Below are 23679 nucleotides of genomic sequence, written 5' to 3' on the forward strand. Positions count from 1 at the left end.
GCCAAATCAAATAGTATTATAATATTGCTTCAATCACCAAACAATTTAGAAAACTGGAAAGGAGGAAAACTATATTTTTGCATTGAAATATGACTGATTTACAATGTTGTGTTAGCTTCAGGTGGATGGCAAAGTGATTCAGTTATACACACACACACACATATTACTGTTTTACATTCTTTTCCATTAGAGTTTATTACTAGGCTATTCAGTAGGTCGTTGTTGGTTATATATTTTACATATAGTAGTGTATATACTTTAATCTCAATTTTCTAATTTATTCCTCAGCCCCTTCCCCTCTGGTAATTCTAAATGTGTGTCTCTTTCTGTTCTGTTTTGTAAACTGGGCTTCTCAGGTAGCTCATTGGTAAAGAACTCGCCTTCCAATGCAAGAGATAAGGTTCAGTTCCAGAATCAGGACGATCCCCTGGAAGAGAGTATGGCAACCCACTCTAGTATCCTTCCCTGGAAAATTCCATGGACAGAGGAGCCTGGCGGGCTTCAGTCCAGAGGGTCGCAAAGAGTTGGACATAACTGAGCGACTAACACTTCAAGGAGAAGGGCAGAGGAACTGAATTTCTGCCAGACTAGCAGAAGAGGGACCTATAAAAACAAAGTTGTAGAATTGAAATATAAATGGAGTGATATTTCTTGCACAGGGGACTTCCAAGTCTCACACTCTATTTTCATGGTTTTTAAAGTACTCTTCTGCTTTACTTTCCAATATCCTACTTCTAACAGAATCACTACCATTATTCCTGGTTCTCCAGGTGGAACCTCAGGGATTTTCGACTTTTCTTTTCTCTTCTCCATTTTATCCACATACCATTATTTCTTCATATGAAATAGTTTGTGTTTCCACCTCCTTTATTTACCACACCACCATTGTCTGAATGTCTTGCTTAGAGCAGCAGTGTCTCTATTTCGCCTTGCAGAATCCCCTATGTCATTCCTTTGACTTAAAACTAGTCATGACTTTCTGTTGCCTTCCATAATGAATGCAAACCTCTTTGCTTATTCCTTCACAGGGTGCTTTTTTTCTTCCTACTTAACCTTAATTTTTCTCTGAACCACAATGAATCTGTTGTCTTCCTTTCTACCACGTAAGTCCATCCTCTTTCTAATCTGCTGCCTTTGTTCATTTTTCCGTTACACCCAAATACACAGAAAGCCTGGTATACTTTCCCTTCTTCATCCTGAATATTAAATTCCATTCTACCTTTAAACCCAACTTTATAATGATTACCTCCATGAATACGCTTTCTCAGTCTACTCTAGTTAAACTGAAATTCTCTTCTTTTTGAAATTCTTTTATACTCACATCTTGTTGATACAATTTACCTCTTAACTATTCTACATATAAGATTTTTTTTTTTTTGGTATCAATGTAAGTGCCTTCTAAATGCCTGGTACTGTTTTGGAAGCATGGATTATAATAACAGAAATATTTAGCCATAATTAAGCACTAACTGTGGTGTTGGACACGACTCTTGAGAGTCCCTTGGACTGTAAGGAGACCCAACCAGTCCATTCTAAAGGAGATCAGCCCTGGGATTTCTTTGGAAGAAATGATGCTAAAGGTGAAACTCCAGTACTTTGGCCACCTCATGCGACAAGTTGACTCATTGGAAAAGACTCTGATGCTGGGAGGGATTGGGGGCAGGAGGAGAAGGGGACGACAGAGGATGAGATGGCTGGATGGCATCACTGACTCCATGGACATGAGTCTGAGTGAACTCCGGGAGTTGGTGATGGACAGGGAGGCCTGGCGTGCTGCGATTCATGGGGTTACAAAGAGTTGGACATGACTGAGCGACTGAACTGAACTGAACTAAACTGAAGCACTAACTTTAAACAATCTGAATAGCATCTGGTCAACCATCCAGTTCTCTGTATGCTGCTGCTGCTGCTAAGTCGCTTCAGTCGTGTCCGACTCTGTGTGACCCCATAGACGGCAGCCCACCAGGCTCCCCCATCCCTGGGATTCTCAAGGCAAGAACACTGGAGTGAGTTGCCATTTCCTTCTCCAGTGCATGAAAGTGAAAACTGAAAGTGAAGTCGCTCAGTCGTGTCCGACTCTTAGCGACTCCATGGACTCTAGCCTGCCAGGCTCCTCCATCCATGGGATTTTCCAGACAAGAGTACTGGAGTGGAATGCCATTGCCTTCTCCGAGTTCTCTGTATATGTGCATATAATTGAATGAATATCATCCCTGGCTGGGGACCCACTATATATCCCTAAATCAATCCCACTCCCCATCCTCTACCCCAATACTGGAGTGGGTTGCCATTTCCTTCTCCAGGGGATCTTCCTGACCCAGGGATCGAACCCAGGTCATCCGCATTGCAAGCAGACGCTTTAACCTCTGAGCCACCAAGGAAGCCCCCTCCTACCTGAGCCACACCTACCTAAAAACAAAAAAGCAATTCCCATGAAAGATAACACTGCATCAGCAGTCCCACCCCAACTGCAGTCTAAGTTAGGCTTGTCAGGTTATCTATTGTTGTGTAATAAAATATCCCCAAACTCATAAATAAACACAATCAATTTTCCTAATAGATTTCATGGGTCAGATTTTCATACACACCTCAGTAAAGATGGCTTATCTTTGCTCCCTGATGTCAGAGGCCTCAGCTAAAAAGATCTAACCAGCTGGAGGGACTAGAATGGCTCAGTATTTGAATCAGCCTTCTTCATGTTCATGTCTTGTGTCTGGGCTGGTATGATTTGAATGGCTAGAGGCTCTTGGTCTCTTGTTTTCTCTCTCTCTCACAAACACACACACCTCTACCTCATTTTCAAGGCTTTGCCAAGTGACCTCTCCCTGTGGCCTCTCCAACATGCGGCCCCAAGGTAGTCAGCTTCTTAAACCATAACTCAGGATCCAAGAGAGAATGTTCCAGCCAACAAAGCAGAAGCTATGTAGTTTTTTACGACCTAGTTGTAAAAATCACAGTGCATTACTTCTACCATATTCTGTTCATCAAAACAGTCACAGATGCTCTCAGATTCAAGGGGAGGGACCATAGACCCCAATTCTTAATGGAAAAAATGCCAAGGAATTTGTAGCCATGTTTTAAGACCACGACACAAAGCCAATCTATTTCCCTCTTCCCTGATTCCATCCAAGTATGATCTGTCTAGGCTATGGGGAAACTGAACTGCCAAAGTTCTTGAGGTATCAGTTATTTCTACCATGGGATCTTTCTACAATTTGCCTTTTTTGTCCTCACAATCTAGCATGACCTCCTGGATACAAGTTTTCTTGTCACAAAATTTTTCTTCTCCATCCATTTAATTCCCCTCTTCTCCCACTTCTGTCCTCTCTTGACCATGCTTCCTACCCTTTCCTCCTTTTTGGAGACACAATTCTTTCCAAAAGGAACTTCTATATCCTCAACCTTCTTTTACCAAAAGTTGTCGACAACTTCCCAGCAAAATATTTTGCTCACTTTTTTCCCAGTAGAAGCCATTTCTTTTACCTCACTATCCTAACCCATCAGAAAAGGGATAGACACTCTCCCAGATCCTCACTGCTTCTTAACATTATTCTCCCACTGCCATATAAGTCTCTCTTTGGAGAATTGTTGTTTAGCTGCTAAGTCCTCTCCGATTCCTTTGCAACTCCATGAACTGTAGCTCTCCAGGCTTCTCTGTCCAAGGCATTTCCTAGGCAAGAATACTGGAATGGGTTGTCATTTCCTTCTCCAGGGAATCTTCCTGACCCAGGGATCAAACTTCCATCTCCAGCATTGGCAGACGGGTTCTTTAATGCTAACTAATTTTTGCTAGCCATCTCATTCATCAGTGCTCTTTTTGTCCACCAATTTTTGCAGCAGTTTCCTCCACAACTCCCAGTCTTCCTGTCACTCAGTGACCCGTCCAGCGTCCTGGCCTCACAATTCTGGCTCCCCTCTACTGGGATGGCTTTCACTGCCATTCAACCCCAATAACCACAGCCACTCCTTCCCTTTGTCCTGCTGATGTCCTTCATCTACTCCAGTTTCACTTCATCCACTCTTGGTTCCTCTGGCATTATCAAGCAGCCTCCCTTTATACCATTTTCTATCTATAATCCCTGATTTCTGCTCAGACTACTAACCTTTTTCTCCTCAGTGGCATCACCAAAACACTTCTTGGGGGATCAGTCATCATAGCTATTTTACAGTTCAAAAGTACTCTCAATTAAACACCAATGCTCCTAATCTCTAAATCCAACCGACTGTATATGGCCCTTGCTGTAACAAGGGACACAGTGATTTACCTCCTTCCTGAAATCCTCTTCTGAGTCTGATTTCTTCAGGAGTCTGTCAGGGATTTTCTGACTCCAATTCTTCCCGCTCAGTATGCTTCTCTATCGCACTGGTGTTGCTTATGGGTCAGCTCACTCCCACTCCCCCTTTGCTGGCCCTTTTTTGTTCTCTGATGACACATGCTTCCCAAGTGATTACATCTCCTTCCTTGGTGACAGCTATCATTTGCACATGGACAATTCCCAAACCTCTATCTCTTGCTACAACACTAGAATGGGCTTTGTAATGACATATTGTACCTTTACAACTAGATGTCTTTTAAGTCTCTCCGACTTAGCAAACGTTGAAATCTTTACCACACCTCTCTTCCTCTACCACCATTGGGAGACATTACTAAAACATAATTTGCAAGTAAAGAAGTATGCGTTGGTCAAAGAAGTATGGATTGGCCAAAAGTTTGGAGTTTTCCATAAGACAATATGGGCTTCTCCAGTGGCTCAGTGGTAAAGAATCTGCCTGCCAATGCAGGAAACACGGGAGACATGGGTTCAATACCTAGGTCAGGAAGATCCCCTGGAGGAGGGGCAATCCACTCCAGTATTCTTGCTTGGAAAATCCCGTGGACAGAGCAGCCTGGCGGGCTACAGTCCAGGGGGTTAAAAGAATCAAAGAATTCTTTGAAGAATCGTACATGACTGAGAACGCACACATGCATTAGATGTTATGGAAAAATTTGAATGAACACTTTGGCCAATGCAATAATAATGGTGGTGACAGATCTTGAAAGAAAATAAGCAAATGTGAAATTTTCAGTCTATATGCTGCTAAGCTAAACTCACCAGTAGGTGGGATTTGTTCAAAGTACACAATGGATGCTGATCATCATGACCAGTAGCTCTAGGGAGAAGCAATTCTTTTAGCTCTTCTATCTTATTGAAAATACTTTTCAAGAATGCCTCTCTTTGTTCTTATTTTCAGCTCTGCAGGCAACTTTTTGATACATAATTAGATTAAACAACAAGGCAGACATCTGTTATTGTGAATGGGATATAGCTGCTGTATACTCATAAAGTGACATTCTAGTTGGTAAATGATTCTCTTGTCAGTTTGCTTGGTGTGAGTCAGTGCCCGATAGTTGGTGAACTCTAGGTGAACTGTTGAGATCAAGTTTCTAGATCTGCAAAACTGAAGACCAGGCTCTGGACTGTGGTGACTGAAAATAGACTATGAACTTAAAGGTGAAGCACTTTAAGGAGGTCAGCAGACCATTTTTGTAGATATATTTTTAGCTGTACATACTCGGCTTTATACATCTTCGGCCTACACAGTGGCTAACATGGTACAAAGTATCAAAAAGTTGAATACTTGCTTATTATTTGAACTCAGATATTCAATAGAATGTCCAAAAGAGCAATTAAATATATATATAATATACATATTATATTTGTACATATATATATATAATTTTTCAGATTCTTTTCTATTATAGGTTATTACAAGACATTGACACTCCTTGGAAGGAAAGTTATGACCAACCTAGACAGCATATTAAAAAGCAGAGACATTACTTTGCTGACAAAGGTCTGTCTAGTTAAGGCTACGGTTTTTCCAGTAGTCATGTATGGATGTGAGAGTTGGACTGTAAAGAAAGCTGAGTGCTGAAGAATTGATGCTTTTAACTGTGGTGTTGGAGAAGACTATTTGAGAGTCCCTTGGACTACAAGGAGATCCAACCAGTCCATCCTAAAGATCGGTCCTGAGTGTTCATTGGAAGGACTGATGCTGAAGCTGAAACTCCAATACTTGGCCACCTGATGCAAAGAGCTGACTCATTTGAAGAGACTCTGATGCTGGGAAAGATTGAGGGCAGCAGGAGAAGGGGAAGATAGAGGATGAGATGGTTGGATGACATCACCAACTCAAGGGACATGAGTTTGGGTAAACTCCAGGAGTTGTTAATGGACAGGGAGGTCTGGCCTGCTGCAGTCCATGGGGTCACAAAGGGTCAGACATGACTGAGTGACTGAACTGAAGAGGTTGAATATAGTTCCCTATGCTATACAGGCAGTCCTCATTGATTATCTATTTCATATATAATAATGCATACCCGTTAATCCCCAACTCCCAGTTTATCCCTTCTCCCCTTTTCCTCTTTGGTAACCATAAGTTTGTTTTCCCTGTCTGTGAGTCTATATCTGTTTTGTAAAAAAAAAGTTCATTTGTGTCATTTGTTTTCGATTTCACATATAAGAGGTATCATATGATATTTGTATTTCTCTGAAAAGAGCAATTTTAAATGCACTCAATACCACAGCATGAATTTCTAAGAGACCTACTCTCAATCTCATGATGTAAATTTCTAGAATCACAAAGCCTCCATGGCATGAAATAAAACAGAAATTTTAATATCTCTATTAATAAAAATAAAATAATAATAATGACAACAAAATAACATGCAGAGTGGCAAAACCTTAGCAACCTCAAGAATTAGAGACCTACCATTTATTAAGTGTGTGGTAGGCTTTGGATATTTTATTTCACTTAATTTTCCTAAATATCTTAGGAGATACAAATTATTACAGACATTTTATAGTTGAGAAAAACTCAACCAAGACAATTGAAGTAAGTTGCCCAAGATACAGAAGTAGTAAATGGCAGAGGTAGCTTCAAACCTAAGGTATTTTGACTGCAAAGCCAATGCTCTTACACATAGTGGACCTTGGCTATTTTGCTGTTAACTGCTCAACACCAAGGGAATAGTATGAAGAATTAAGCTGTCAAAGTTTACAGAGTTTCAATTATACTATCTTTAACTGCATATAACCATCTCTAGATGTAGGCTAAATTCTGCTTTAGTCTTCTCTTTGGGAATTTCAAGTGAAATCTAGAGAAGAAAACAACATTTTAAAAAAGAGAATGCATGTAACAAAATGAATAACTAAGATTCTTTGTGTTGATTTGAAATGAGTTTAGAAAAACAATCTCTCATGCCCTATTCCGTAACTCCATGCTACCTTTTTTGTAGAGTAGTGTCTTTTTTTAACTTTTTGACCAGGTCCTCAGTAAGAAATTAAATGTCCAGTGTGACCCAGGATACAAGTACATTTATATATGTTGTATATGTGAGCATGTGCGTGTGTGTGTCTGAAATTGAATTCACAAAGCCTTACTCACTTCCTATAGATTCTGATCTGTTCTATTATGTCAAAGAGTACCTATCATAACCCACTATACTCATTTTTGACCCAGCACTGGGTCAAGATCCACAGTTTGGAGAGCCCTGGGAGGTGGGAAGACTGTGTTAATAGGAGTGAGAAGCTTGAGTTTTTGCAAGTTCCACCTCTAACCATGAAAATTTTACTCTCAGGTGGTGACCAGGTGGGATCATCCCCAAAAACCTCCGTTTTATTCTATCATCAAGGGGTCTCCATCTTCACACAGGTGATCTCCCTTCATCCGGCAAGCAGGAAAGGCATTTTCCCCCTCAGTGCAGTACTGACTGCTCCACATGCCTCCCCCCTCCGCACCCCCACCCCTCCTTACCCATGTCCATTTCTAAGGGATTTCAGTGCTGTCAGCTGCTCAGCCCAGGGGCCTGACTCCATCCACAGCTGTCGTTTGGATCATCAGTCCTAGAAACCAGGCTGACTAGGGATGTTAGTCCCCACGGTCTACCCCAAAGCCACATAACCTTGCAGGGTTAAAGCAAGTAAACACAGTATTAATATTTACATGAATTTCTAGTGACATATGTTGTCTTAAATGGCCCATCCATCAGACTTCTAAACCACAACAGATCTACTTTGAATTTAGGACATGCTTTTTACATTTAGAAAAAGAAACTGGGACCATATCTGGGGGCAAAATTTTAAACCTCCTGAAAAGAAAATATAAACTTTCCAGTTCATCAAAGAGAGAAATTAAACACAGTATATTTACTTGTGGAGAGAGAAGGTTCTCTGACTGCAGTCCCGAAGTGTTTTTGAAAATCCCAGGGTGCCCAAAGCTTTATGGCATATTCTTCCTAAATCAGAAAGATAACTATCTGTATAATTTCTATCTATGCACTAAACAAAACACACAAACATATGTACACAGCCACAAAACTTTACCAAAGCTGATGTTAATAAGTCAGGATTTCTGAGTGGTGAAGTCTGGATAGTAGACTTCCAATAAGGAGTTAAAACTGAGTGACAATATCTTAGGGGCTGCAAGAGATCTGCATTTTTCTATCCACAGGATTTTGTAATAGGGGACTTGTCTCAGCAGACAACCAAAAAAATCCAATGAGAGACCAGTTGTGTACTTACCTTCTCCACTAAAGAAAATAAAGTAATGCTTTAAGCATGTGTCCATTCCACATACAGCTTTTCACTGCATAGCTACACACACACACACACACACACACACACACACACACTTGGAAGAAGCAGGCAGTGTAGGCTAATAGATAAATAGAAACCACATAGGATTATTAGAATGACTATCTCCATGGATTAAAAATTACAGGAGGCATTACATTATATTAGATTATAGCTGACATTTTAAACACAGAATACTAGTATGAGAAATATGATTAAGATTGTGTTCCATATTTTATTTAAAGAATTAAGTCAAGTTTCTGTTAATAATTGAATAATAAATAATGATGATCTTGTCAATTATCTTGTACCAGCATTCTTTCTTTAACATTTCACTTTTTACAGTCCAGGCTGCATGTTAAGAGATGCCTATACTAATTCAATACATCCTATAGTATTTGCCAGCCAATACAGGTGGGCTTCCCCGGTGGCTCACCAGTTAAGAATTCACCTGCAATGCAGGAGCTGCAGGAGACACGGGTTCAGGGGGGGATCCCCTGGAGAAGGGCAAGGCAACCCACTCCAGTATTCTTGCTGGAGAATCCCATGGACAGAGGAGCCTGGTGGGCTACAGTCTAAAGGGTCACAGAAAATCAGACATGACTAAAACGACTTAGTATGCACACACATAACAGTACAAAACAGTCAAAATTTGAGGACAGTTGCAAGTATTAATACTATAATAACACAAAAGCCATCAGACCACATTTCATAGTTTTATTGAGACTTTTTCGGTTTTCATTGCCTATGGTAGGTATAATTCTAATGACCACGATTATTCCAAAGCTCTGCTGTTATTATCAACAGCAGATACAAAGTTGGCTGCCATGCTGTGGACACACACACACACACTCCAAGTTGTACACTCCTGCATGCAAACTTATAGGAAATGTACATTCCTTTTAAAACACAATTATGCACTATTAGTCTGGAATCTGTTAGGTTACCATTGATATAGATAAACCTGAGAAAGCACAAAATGTCAAGTAACACTGTTTCCATACCAGTCATTCAGTGGCACTATTCATCACAAAGAAACCTAGTTCAATTACCTATATTAAAATCACAGATATTATAAAAATAAACATTTTTGCAAAAGCACTAACACATACTAGAGTTCAAATTCACAATTTTTGATATGTAATATATATTCCCCTTCATATTAATTTGTAATGATGTGTATAATACAATGTACAACAAAATTAAAAAAAAAAACTGTAACAGGATTCAGCAGCCAAATAATATATAGATATTATTGTAAAACTTGGAATTAAAGTTATCAAATGAACAGAGAAAACATTAAAATTACTAGCAATGTTGAACTTGCTGGTAGTGTGTTACTTAGAAACTTCATCTCAAAGAAATTAAGATTATGCTATTTCACCTAAGAAGAAACACGACATAAAAACTGAAGCAGAATTGAGCAGAGTAATTGATTACATCAGCTGTCTCTTTCTCTCTCCATCTCCCTTAAGTATTTCCTTAAATGCTAATATTGTATGTATAATGCCCATCTCACCAGACTTCTAAAACACAAGTGATGTTGTTTGAATTTAGGACAAACCTTTTGCAATTAGAAATGGGAAGCTCTGACTGTATTTGGGGATACAATTCCAAACATATTGAAAAGACAGTATAAATACTTCTATAATAGTATATGAAATGTAGACAATACAGATACAGTTTGGCTAAGATATTCTGTATTTACTATTGATCCTAATGAAAGTTTGACACCAAACTGTGTCTACATAGGAAGAACCCTAAATAAAAAGATAAACGTGCAAAAGCATTTCTAGAGAAAATGTATTACGAAACAGATTTTCATATTTTAGATTAAAAAAATCTGAAAACTCAAAACATTTCAAGATACGATATTTGAAAAGCATAATATACAGTAACTCATTTTTATGCATCATACATTATGTAAAATACAGCAATGTGACATATTAATATTATACATTGTAATAAATATAATTTACATCAGTATGTTGGAACTTTCAAGAAAGTTTTTCAATCTGTACAATGGAAGGACTGTGAGCTTCATCAATAAATACTATTATGATAGTTACAATTTGACCAGCAAAGTTAAAGCTTTACTATATCTCTAGGTACACACCTTTATTGTCATGAGTTCAATTCCAGCTGCTGTAAGCACTGACATCTCTGATATCCACAGGCAGTATAGTGCACTGCCCTGAGGAGACATCCATTTCACAATCGGTGAACTTTGTGTGAGTTTTTTCAGGACTGGCATTCAGCAGTCCTGGAAAATACAGTAGCAGATTTCATGCACCTCTGGCTGCCTGTAGTTCTCTACTACATCCCCTAAGGCCCCAACAGATGGATATCATCCAGCCCTTTTAATCCATGGAGAGTGGTCTTGACAGGGTCAAGAAGTCCCACAGCTGGCCAATGGGCAATATCAGCATTTTAACTCCAAATTCTACTCTCATGCTGTATCTCCTGGGTCTGTGTGTTTAGCATTTCAGTGCAAACACACACACTGATGTTCAATGGGTCAAAGTTGCTGACTGATGAGCCATAAAACACTTTGGCATTCAGTTTTGTAGTGTGAAATTTAGTTAATTGTTACATTCTATAATTTTAGCTTTCCTTTTTACCAAAATGCTAGCAGATTTCTGCCTTTACTGGTAAAATACCCACTCTTTATCTTAAGTCATGAATCAGACCTTCAGCCAATAGGTCACTGCTTTATCTTGACCCTCGGTATGTTTTCATCATTAGCAGACTCATCCCAGAGACCACTTCGTGCCTGGAAGGGGTTAGAGAGATCATTCTTGTCACTATTAGGCAGGCAACCGCATGTCATCATTGTCCACTACGTGATGTACGATGCTAAGGAAGAAACACTGTGGAAACAGCATGTCAAGAAGTAAAAGGGCATTTCTTGTCCCTGTTTACCTCCACACTGGAGCCACACTCCAAAAGAAAGTTCCCTGGAAGCTCAATCAATGTACCTAACATATACTGTAAACCAGGCTGGGCATCTTCAGACCTAAAAGGAAGAACACTAAAGTAAATAAAATGGTGAAGGAATATTATAGAAATGTGTATCATTAGCCTTCGAGCTCAAGGATGGTACGGGCTTTGATATTTCCACTCTGGCCAATTTAGTGGTATTAATCATGTCTCACTGCACATGATATTTGACAGGGGTAACACATTCATGACATAGCTTAGTCTTTTTCTTTTAGGATTTCACAACAGACAACACTGCAGGATCCTAATCAAATGAGAACCTAGTTAACACTTCTCTTTCCTCAAAATGAGGTGTAGGTAGGATATCTGAGAGTTTTCCGCTTTATTTGGTTTATAATCCTGTGTCTTAACACTGAACATGGGAAAAAGTCGCATTCTTTAGGATGGTTAAACACAGCTTTTCAGCTTTTATTCATTGGTCTTAGTAGTTGGAGAAAGTCTAAGAAACTGAAGGGCTCACAAATCTGCAGTCCATCCAGACACTGCAAGAACTGAAGCCCAGCTCTGACTTTCTTATCGCCAGGTCCCACAGGGCGTTAAGGTTCTTGCCTTGGACACGGCCCCAAATTGCTCTACATATAAAGTGCTTTCAAACAAGTTTCCCCACCATCAGTTGCAGACTCTGATGCTGGTTTGTTGGTGTGTCTTCACCATGAGAAATTCCTTTGATATCAGATTTATTTGGTGTTGTAAATGGTCACCTCACTCATTATTCTATATATATCGGATTTGACCGTTTCAAGGGCTAGAAATGCAGCAATTCAGTATTCACTGAAAATCATTATGAAAGTTACTGAAGTATTTTATAGATTTGTCATTACTGCCTGACAGAGGTAAAATATAAAACACTGTCCAGTAGTATTTGCTTAAACTATTATTAGTCTGATTAGTAGTTTCTACACCTCACTTTGTAGTGCTGTGGTACTTCAAGTATTTAAATTTAATTCTTCATATTTCCCTTTCCCATATGTTTGGAGTTTTCCCTTCAAAAATGATAAGACCCAGCAAAGCATTATAGCACCTCATTCTACCAACACAACACATGCAAATTCTGCCGTCTTGTTACACTGCATTCCATGTTTTCCAGCATTTGGAAGAAGTCAAAAGACAGAGAGAGAGCTTTTACAGCATAATTAATTTAAACTAAAACCCTTATTCTAAAAATATCATCTCCCCCGTCTTGGTCCCTCATTATTTGAGAATATGCTTGCAGGCTATGCATTATGGATGACTGTCAACCACTCTCCCTCCTGCCGACATCCCTCAACTTGCTAATAGCTATTCAACTTTGATCTGTAATTTACCTGTGATTTTTAACATTGTTTTTACAGATGGAAGTGAGCATTTGTACTGGAACACAAACATAATCCTTGGGCACTGCACAGCAGTGGTGCAAGTAAAAGCTCTTTGTCACAGGAAGTCTAACAGAGTTTGTGGTGTTTACAAGGAAAGTACATGCACTTAGATTATTTTGAAGGCATTTTACCTGTAAGATAATATACAGATGATACCATCCACAAACATTTAGCACCCAACACAGAGTAAGCCGTTTTCTAGAAACAATTGTGAGATAATCACTTTGGAGACTTGTAAATTCATTGACTTGATTTTTCCATTCAATTCTCCAGAGAAATTCAGCCAGCTACCACCTATGCTTATAAGATCAAAAAAAGACACCCAGCAGCAATCTGTTTATCTGCTTCTGAATGAACTGACTTTAGCATTTTGGTGTATGACTCTAATCTAAGAATGTGAAGTTTCAATTTGTTCCTACCTCAGATTATTAAAGACAATAAAGACTAGACAAATCACAAACTCAGGTTTCAGGTGGTCAGTTTTCTTGGAGAAAATATTAATATCCAAATAGCTTCAGTACTCATGTACACAGAGAAGAGTTTGCAAATTTTAAAGGCAGAAGAGAAAGTAAATATTTAAGTAGGGCAGTATAATCTTATGTTACATACTTCTGGTTAGAAAGAAGAAGCCCTTAAGCGAAAGAAGTTAGACCAGAAGTCTAACTTCTGGTTAGAAAGCAAATCCAAGTGTGGGTGTAGGCATTTCCACTTCTATTTTATTTGTTAATTCACTGCTTTCTTGGTTTGAATTTTCTCTAAACGTACTAGAAACTGAAAGGGGAAAAAAAGCGCTTGGCTCTATGAAGCATCCTACCATGTTACAAAGTGGGTGTTTGGGGATTCCTGCATCTTCACAAGCTTGTATCTCCATTCTGCTTGAACTCTGATAAAATATTGAGTGTCATGTCTTCACTCTTGGACTGCAAGTTTGCCTCACTTCTTCTGGAAGCTTTCCTGGTGGCTCGGGAGAGTCTCCTTCTGAAAGTATCTCCTGCCAAGAAATAGAGAATGGGGTCCACACAACTGTTGAGACTTGCTAGACCTCTTGTCACCTGGTAAGTGGCATACACCCTATCATTGAAAGCACACATTTCTGGGGTCTGAAAATCCAGCCGGGCCCTCAAATTCATTGTTTTCATCACGTGGAAAGGGATGTAAGACACAGCAAAAACAGTCAGTACAATAATCACCAGGTAAATGGATTTCCTCCTCAGTGGCGAATTGTCCAGGTCTTTGTAAATCAGAGCTCTCACAATTAATCCGTAACAGCCCAAAATCAGCACCAAGGGGACACAGAACATGGCCACGGTCGTGCACATACTGTAGATGAAATAGCTTCGCAGGTACTCGTCTGAGGTGGTGTCATAGCAGGTGATGGTTTTGTTTTTCCGGATCCCGGTGCCAGAGTAGAAGAGGATGGGGGAGATGCCCACCACCACGATGAGCCACACCAGCACGCTAATATAGACCGCGTTCTTCTTCTTGAGCCTACCCAGGGACTTGAGCGGGTACACCACGCCGCTGTACCGGTGCGCGCTAATGCAGGTCAGGAATAAGATGCTGCCATAGAGGTTCACGTGGAAGATGAACCTCTGCAGCTTGCACATGGCATCCCCGAAGATCCAGTCGGTCTTATTGAAGTAGTAGAAGATGAGCGCCGGCAGAGTCAGCACGTACAAGAAGTCTGCCAGGGCCAAGTTGAACATGTACACGGAGATGCTGCTCCACGGCTTCATGTGGAAGACGAACATCCAGATGGCCACGCTGTTGCCCAGGAAGCCGATAATGAACACCAAGATGTAGACAGCTGGCAGGTAGTAGAACTGGAAGCCGGTCTTGGTCAGCGCGCATTTGAACGGGCTGGCGACGGCGGCGGTGGAAGTCACTGTGCTGTTTCCCCAGGGCGAACCAGGGTCGGCCAGGAAGGCAGTGTCCGTCCCGTTGGGGACCGCCGGCCACAGCACCTCGGTCATTCTCTCCTCCCCGACTTAGGCGGCGGTTCCAAGGGACAAGCGGCGGCAGGAGGGCGGCGGCGGCGGCGAGGGGCGCAGCGAGCATCGGAAAGGCGGGCGAGCAGACGGGAGCGGGAGCCGGGGATCCCTGCGGGAGGGGGCGCGCGGGGGCTCGCCCACGCCAGCTCCGGCCCCGCGTTCGCCGCGGGCCATGAAATCCGCCCCGAGCGGCGACCGAACCCGGCTGGCCGGTGGACCAGCAACTTCCCCGTCCGGCCGGCAACGCCGAGGTTACACAACAGGGCGCTCAGGACACCGCAGCCGACAACTTTCCGACTGCGCTTTCCAGAGGGACCGAGGGTTCGCGCCGGAGAGCGCGCCGGGGGGCTCGGTGAGGTTGAGCCAAATTCGCCGGGCTGCGCTCCGGCGTGGGGAGGGCGCGCCCCAGCCTCCTTCCCCCGAAGATCAACTTCGTTTGGGCATCTTCCTTCTCCCTACCTTGCAAGCCAGCAGCTCGGGTCTAGGGTCCGCGCCCCGCTGCCCTCAGCTTCTGGGGGCCATCGGAGCGCGCGTGGCCACAGACTCGTGCGCTTCTGGATCGCGTCCGGCTCGCAGTCTGGGTGATCTCGCAGGCTTTTCTAGAGACCTGCTCAGTCTGGAGCGCAGGCGGCCGGAGGGCGAGCCAGGCTCCCCGCGAGGGTGGGCGGAGTTTGGGCGCCGGGCGAGTCCGCGCGCCGCTGGGAGGAGAGGGGCGTGCCTCCGTGAAGCCCGCCCGGCCGCCTGCCCGTGCTTTCCAGGGTGTTCTCTCCGGGCGGGAGACGTCTTCAGGGAGAACTGGTCTTCGCCGTGGGCCGGGGCGCTCAGCTTCTGTCCCGGAGCCACTACCGGAGTTGGTGGAGGACGCGGGGCGCACTCGGTCAGGGTCAGGGCTAGGGCTGGCTGCCGAGAAGCGACTGGCCCGCCAGCGTTCCTTGGCTCTTCCGCCGGCTATCTTCGGCAAAGTGAAGTTGCTGACACACAGGAAACCCCTCTGACCGCTCAGAGCCTTCTGCCTAACACCCTGGAGCCGACCGAAGGAGACTGAAGTCTCCAGGGCCTTCAAGAACCACGCCAGGTGTTTGCATGTTTCAGGCAGCCTGCAGTCCCCAGCTGGGAACGCCCTGGCATTGCGGCGCTCCGCGCTTTAATGAGACCGGATTCCTGGCGCTTGCAGAAACCTGCTACTCCCAGAAAGGTTTCAAAGGCGGGAGGGAGGGTGTGGAGGGAGATGGGGAGCATCCCTTTCTGTCCTCCAAGTCTGTCTTTCCCCTTTTATTTTCGTATTGTTTTTCTTAATTAACGAAATGCTAATGAATCGACCTCCTTGTTAACATCAGCTTGCACATTTCTAAAAGGGCTTTGTAAAAATATTATTAGTTGAACCTTGACGTTGCTTCAGCACAATTTAACTTGTTACCTACCACCTACCTACTCACTACGCAGGGTCCCCAAATCTTCCTGTTCAGTACGTTTAAATAAAGAACAAAGGCTGCAATAAAGAATAATTAGAAACATATTGTTCGGGAAATAACGATTATTAAATACAACTTTACATAGATACATGTGAAGACATATGGTGGCTCAGGTGGTAAAGAATCTGCCTGCAATGCGGAAGACCGTGGTTTGATCCCTGGGTCAGAAGATCACCTGGATAAGTGAATGGCAACTCACTCCAGTATTCTTGGGGGTAGAATTACATAGACAGAGGAGCCTGATGGGCTGCATACAATCCATGGGGTCGCAAAAGTCAGGCACGACTGACTGACTAACACACACACACGCACGAAGACAATTTTAACTCCAAAGTGGTTAAGGTGTGGTTGGGGGTTTTATTACCAGTCCTGTTTCTTTAGGTTAAAGCGATTAGTCATAAGTATCTCTGGTAAGTACTCAAAAAATACTAGTTGAGGCTTCCTTAAATACACTTAGTCAAAAACTGGTTTTCCCGGCTTCAATGTATCAAATTTTAAAGCAGTGTACTTCAGAATTGTAACTAAATAAGTGTGATTGGAAAATAAATAAATTACTAATTATTAAGGGACTTATGGGCCTTCCCTGGTGCCTCAGTAAAGAATCTGCCTGCAATGTGGGAGACCTAGGTTCAATCCCTGGATTGTGAAGATCCCCTGGAGGAAGGCATGGCAACCCACTCCAGTATTTTTGCCTGAAGAATCCCAATGGACAGAGGAGTCTGGCAGGCTACAGTTCATATGGTTGCAGAGTCAGACATGACTGAGCAACTAAGCTCAGGACAGCACAGCAGGAGGACATATTTGGGCTTCCCACGTGGCTCTAGTGGTAAAGAACCTGCCTACCAATGCAGGAGATGTGAGATCTGGGTTTGATCCTTGGGTGGAGAAGATCCCCTAGAGGAGGGCATGGTAACCCACTCCAGTATTCTTGCCTAGAGAATCCCATGGACAGAGGAGCCTGGCTGGCTACAGTCCATAGGGTCACATGGAGTCAGCCACGACTGAAGTGACTCAGCTTGCATGCATGCAAGGGACATATCTAAATGGGCCCACACAGGGATGGAACCTAGCAATCTTTGACAATTTGCTAATTAACAATATGCTTTATCAGAAATAGTCACAAAGGCTTTTCTCTTTGAAGAAAAAAATCATCCAAAAAGAAAATATCTGTAAAATACATACCATAAAGATTTCTTTCTGATCCCAAATGTTGCAGGATAATGTACTCCTAAAAAAATACTCCTGGCTTTGGTATCACAAAGGAAAATTCCCAGCAAGGACCAGACAGTCCTTTTGAGGGACACATGTAGAAAAGATCATAAACAAACACATGGCATTGTGAGCAACTCATTGTTTTGAGTTGTGGTCAATAAAACAGCATGAGAACAAATGATACAACTAAAGTCAGCTACCCAAGGGCACGGGTGATATTTTGAAAACAAGTCTGAATTGAAATGAATGCTATAGGCCTCAGTTTTCTCATCTATGAAATAAGGGAGTTGACTTTGATATTTTTTCCATTCATATATGATTCTAGAATTCTGAGCCTTAACATGTAACATTTTTTGTATTGTTTTATTAGGATGATACTAACTGGGATGGATTTTCTATTCAGAGAGAGGGAAGCAGAGGAAAGCATTAACAGTTCCACTGGTATTCAATAGGTCCTAACTCCTGGCTCTTGAGCATTTTTCATTTGCAGCAAAAGCAATATGTAACCCCATTCAGAAGTCTGTTGCAAAGCATTAACTCATAATGTGAATGTTTGGAAATGTACACTTAAGTCTAAGTAACATTACATACTCTCAGAAAACTTGACACCTGATTAGGAGTTTGGAGAAGAGAGTTGTCCTAAGTGCACCACAGGCTTTTTACAATAAGGTAAAATGGTTAATTTTGTAAACACTGCTTTTGCACTCTACATGTTTCACTACAGATTTATGATACATTTAAGTTATATTTTAAATCAAAATTGTGTCTTTGGGGAATAATTTATATGTATTCAGCTATTATTTGTTGACTATGATAACTTTCTATTTGTAATACATTAGACTAGATTTAATAAATAAAAAATAAAATACCATCTAAAACTCAATAACATGTCAGCATTTACTGATGCTTAAATATCAATTATAAATACCTTAAAAGTATGAAAAGAATATTTCATATCTTTAAGTGATTATCTCAAATATTTTGTATTAATTTTTTATTTGATTAATAATGCAGGTGCCTGACTTTAGGAGATTAGCAATTTAGTTGGAAAAGCAAAGAACGTACTGAGCTGACCATAATAACATATAACAATAGCATAATAAATAACTCTTTCCCGTATCCTCAGCACTATGCACACTGCTGAGTCCTTTAATCCTTAACCTTAGTTGCTCAGTCATGTCTGACTCTATGCAACCCCATGGACTGTAGCCTGCCAGGCTCCTCTGTCCATGGGATTCTCCAGGCAAGAATACTGGAGTGATTGCCATTCTCTTCTCCAGGGGATCTTCTCAACCCAGGGATTGAATCCAGGTCTCCTGCATTGCAGGTAGACTCTTTACCACCTGAGCCACCATCAATACAATCCTTAACATATCCTATGGTAAATGATAATCGTATCCTTATTTATGAGTTGTGAAACGAAGGCACAGAGAGGTTAAGTAACTCATTCATAGTCACACAGTAGAAACTGAGATTTAAACTTAAGCCATCTATCCCTAAAGCTCACACATATGACCACGATTCTATGATAAAATACACGTTCATACAGGGCAATGATAGGAAAATTAACTGTTAGTGGCCACTACTAAAAAAGATTGAGTACAGAAATGTTTTTCCCAGAAGTCTTCTATCAAAGAGAGAACATTTTTAGCCAGATTGAAGTCTGGTACTTGAAGATACTGATAGTCAAAAGAGTATTTCAGAAGCTTCCCAAATGTTCTGCTCTACTCAGGCTTTTTAAAAATAGCCAACAATTTATATATAATTTGCAAAGGACAGACAATTTTAGGGAAGTCAGATCTGTTCAGTTTCAGACTCGTAAACAAAAAGGCTACCCTTCTTGCCTTTATAAAAATTCTAGTAACTATCTTCAGGAAGGCTCATCTTTCTCTCTCTCTCTCTCTTTTTTTAATTTGGTTGCATGACATAGCATGTAGGATCTTAAATCCCCAACTAGGAATTGAATCCAGGCCAGTGAAAGTGCAGAGTCCTAATCACTGGACAACTAAAAAATTCTCTCTCTTTTTTTAAAAGTCACAAAAAAGTCAACAATTATTGAGGATGGAAAGATTACTGAAAAAATTTGAATCAAGAGCTACAAGCAAACTTCTGAGAAACATAGAATGTGAAAGATGGCAGTGTGAGAGAAGGGAGAGCCAATGTGTGGGCCAACTGTTAGGATTTTGCAGGTGAGAGAGAATGAGACCAGGATTTGGGAGATAAGGGGATCCTTTGAGAAAAGCTTCCAAGTATAATAACTAAGATGTGATAACTTCTGAGATACATGTTAAGAAAGTGAGGTGACTCTTCTTTTCCCTAAAAAGAATATAGGAAGAAAGCAACAAGATGCCCAAGGAATTCACAGCTGATGTCCTCCAGTGAGGTAGAGAAGGTGAGAGGGCTAAGATGGAGCCGAAGTGGAAAAAGCACACAGAGAAAGGGAAAAGGTGGTCCTGGTGCTGCAAGGGCCCAGCTGCTCCAAAAATGGTGCACTTGTCATGGATCCAATCAGTAGGCTTCTGAAAGTGATTTCATTAAGAATCACATCAAGGGTACAGGGCAAAGAATAGGAGACAGCCTGGTTGCTCCAGGGTTAGAATAAATAAGAGGAGAGGAGAGTGAGGGACCAGGCAGAGGAAAGGGAGAGGGGAAAGAAGAGGGAGGAAGGAGAGGGAAGTGCAGGAGGGGAAACACCAGATGTGTCGGGGAGAAAAGAAAGCAAGTTGCTTGCACAGAACTTGGAATGGGCCTTTGGAAATCTCACTGAGCATTGCTTTCCAATTATTTAAGGGTGGCTATGCAGAGTACATCATGAGAAATGCTGGACTGGAAGAAACACAAGCTGGAATCAAGATTGCCAGGAGAAATATCAATAACCTCAGATATGCAGATGACAACACCCTTATGGCAGAAAGTGAAGAGGAACTAAAAAGCCTCTTGATGAAAGTGAAAGAGGAGAGTGAAAAAGCTGGCTTAAAGCTCAACATTCAGAAACTGAAGATCATGGCATCCGGTCCCATCACTTCATGGGAAATAGATGGGGAAACAGTGGAAACAGTGTCAGACTTTATTTTGGGAGGCTCCAAAATCACTGCAGATGGTGACTGCAGCCATGAAATTAAAAGATGCTTACTCCTTGGAAGAAAAGTTATGACCAACCTAGATAATATATTCAAAAGCAGACACATTACTTTGCTTAGTTTAAGGTCCGTCTAGTCAAGGCTATGGTTTTTCCTGTGGTCATGTATGGATGTGAGAGTTGGACTGTGAAGAAGGCTGAACCCCGAAGAATTGATGCTTTTGAACTGTGGTGTTGGAGAAAACTCTTGAGAGTCCCCTGGACTGCAAGGAGATCCAACCAGTCCATTCTGAGGGAGATCAGCCCTGGGATTTCTTTGGAAGGAATGATGCTAAAGCTGAAACTCCAGTACTTTGGCTACCTCATGCAAAGAGTTGACTCATTGGAAAAGACTTTGATGCTAGGAGGGATTGGGGGCAGGAGGAGAAGGGGACAACAGAGGATGAGATGGCTGGATGGCATCACTGACACGATGGGTGTGAATCTGAGTGAACTCCAGGAGTTGGTGATGGACAGGGAGGCCTGGCGTACTGCGATTCATGGGGTCGCAGAGTTGGACACGACTGAGAGACTGAACTGAACTGAATTGATGGGGGGAGGGGTCTGGGAGGTAGTGACATGCATGACACATAGCCTGGCCTACGGGGTCCTAGAGTAATGTGCCTACTGAGTATCTGCCCCTTGGGAGATGATAACAAGCCAAGTCTTCCTTTCTTTCTTTTTCTTTCCCCCTGGCTCAATGAAGACTCTATTTTCTTTTAATTAAATTATAGTTGATTTACAATAGTTGATTTACAATGTTGTTGTATTGGTTTCAGGTATATAGAAAAATGATTCAGTTATACATACATATGTATATGTATATATATATATAAAGATATAACTGAATCATATATATATATAGTCTAGGTTTTCCACCTGTGTCCTATCTTATAAGGACCAGTAAAATCCCAGGCTGCCTAAATCTATTCATTCTTTGCAAAATTTCTTGCTCCCAGAAGTTAAGATTACTCGAGGAAACTGCTTCTTTACAGTCCCCTTTTTTAGTATTTACTTTCCTCATTCCAATCTACATGAAGCCCTAGTCCCTAGTCTTGGGCACTTTATAATATTTTTAAAGAATTTTTTATTAAATCCAGAATAAAAGATGCCAGTCCTGGCTTGTCATCTTCCTCTAATCTTTGTTATCTGATAAATATTCCCTTTGCTCTCTTTGTATATGTGTGTTTGTCTCTCAGTTGAGTCCAACTCTTTGTGACTCCATGGACCATAGCCCGCCAGGCTCCATGGGATTCTTCAGGCAAGAATCCTGGAGTGGATTGCCATTCTTTTCTCCACTCTTTGTATGTAACCTCTCTGGTTTCACAAAGGCATGTCTCACAAGATTTACTGATAACAGATTGGGAATGTTATATTACTATGCCAGTTTTGCTACAATTTCTTTATACCCTTAACTGTTTCCAGACACAGGGAAGTAAATGTTTGTAAAGCCTGTTGGTGCAGAAATATCTTTAGAGCCAGTTGCCCATATCTAAGATCTTATACCATAATCATGGACCCATGGAGGGTTTCCATTGTAGCACAAAGGATAAGAATATGACATTATTTGAGCATTACTTGTCATCATTATTATATCTACCATAACTAAATTGTTGACTTCTGGTACATCCATGTTTTGAATACATAAGCTAAATCCCACATAGGTAAGTGAAAACCATGTGTGAAAATTAAGAAATACTTGTTTTCCTCATGTTGAGTCACATGTTCTATCTGTTCATTCCTGGGATGTTGATCTCAATCATGTACTGAGTGTTCCACATTTTTCTTTTTCTTTTCTATTCTTAAAAAATTTTTTTTATTGAATTATAGTTGATTTACAATGTTGTGGTTAATTTCTACTGTACTGCAAAGTGATTCATATACACACACACAACACATACACACACACACACGTGTGTGTGTATGTGTTGTGTGTGCTGTGCTTAGCTTCTCAGTCATGTTCGACTCTTTGTGACCCCATGAACTGCAGCACGCCAGGTTTCCCTGTCCATGGGGATTCTCCAGGCAAGAATACTAGACTGGGTTGCCATGCCCTCCTCCAGGGGATCTTCCCAACCCAGGGATCATACTCAGCTCTCCTGCATTGCAGGCAGGTCTTTACTGTCTAAGCCACCAGGGAGGCCCATATATATATATGTGTGTGTGTGTGTACTTTAGAGGTTATTTTCCATATGGTTTATCATAGCATACTGAATATAGTTCTATGTGCTATACAGTGCTATACACATTTTTTAAGATTAAACTTAATGGCAGTTGTCATTCACATTTCATACTTTGGAATTTGGCTTGCTGAAAAGTTGGTAGGTTTTCTCCAGTGGCACTCAAACTGTGAGACAGTTTTAAGCAGATGAGCATTGTGTCCATTTTTATAATCTTTTAATTTAGATTCTGGGGAAAAGCTGGCAGGATGGGCTCACCCAGGAGAGTCTCCTTACAACAAGCCAATGTATGGATACTCTGCTAGAAAGATATCTAGGTGGCCAAAGAAAGCACTTAATATGTCAACATACTAAGATGAAATAGATCTAGGCTTTGTCTATAAAAACAAAGTTGTTGTTTAGTCATTAAGTTAGTCCGACCCTTTGTGACCCAATGGACTGTAGACAATCAGATTCCTCTCTCCATGGAATTTCTCAGATAGGAATACTGGAGTGGGTTGCCATTTCCTTCTCCAAGGGTCCTGACCCACGGGTCAAACCCACGTCTCCCTCATTGGTAGACGAGTTCTCTACCACTCAGCCACCAGGGAAGCCCATAAAAACAACAAAATGAAATAAAATAAAATTCAATATTGAATTTATTATAGTTGACAGAGAACCCATATAGTCTAGGTATAGACTACTTCAGGTAGAAAAATAATCAGTTATTCCTTGAGAAATTCTTATGTTTTCAATG

The 23679-nt window shown here is 41.4% G+C and overlaps 1 protein-coding gene across 4 annotated transcripts; it reads right to left on the reverse strand.

Annotated features, from left to right (window-relative positions):
* Positions 1-9312: 9312 nt before the first annotated feature.
* Positions 9313-15579, reverse strand: P2RY1 (purinergic receptor P2Y1). Of its 4 annotated transcripts, none has more exons than XR_011255159.1 (3): positions 13785-15421; positions 11538-11631; positions 9313-10878 (listed from the first exon to the last, which is right to left on the reverse strand). XR_011255159.1 is itself a non-coding variant. In XM_069580534.1 (2 exons), exon 1 carries the CDS (start codon positions 14941-14943, stop codon positions 13822-13824), a length of 1122 nt encoding a protein of 373 aa, XP_069436635.1. In that variant the 5' UTR covers positions 14944-15579; the 3' UTR covers positions 9313-11388; positions 13785-13821. The 4 variants fall into 4 exon arrangements, 2 of the variants coding, with proteins under 2 accessions (XP_069436635.1, XP_069436625.1); XR_011255155.1 differs by having other exon boundaries at positions 9313-11388; XM_069580534.1 differs by lacking the exon at positions 11538-11631 and having other exon boundaries at positions 9313-11388; positions 13785-15579.
* Positions 15580-23679: the final 8100 nt, after the last annotated feature.

This window comes from Ovis canadensis, chromosome 1 (assembly GCF_042477335.2).
Source record: "Ovis canadensis isolate MfBH-ARS-UI-01 breed Bighorn chromosome 1, ARS-UI_OviCan_v2, whole genome shotgun sequence".
In the NCBI taxonomy this organism is placed as follows: Eukaryota; Metazoa; Chordata; class Mammalia; order Artiodactyla; family Bovidae; genus Ovis; species Ovis canadensis.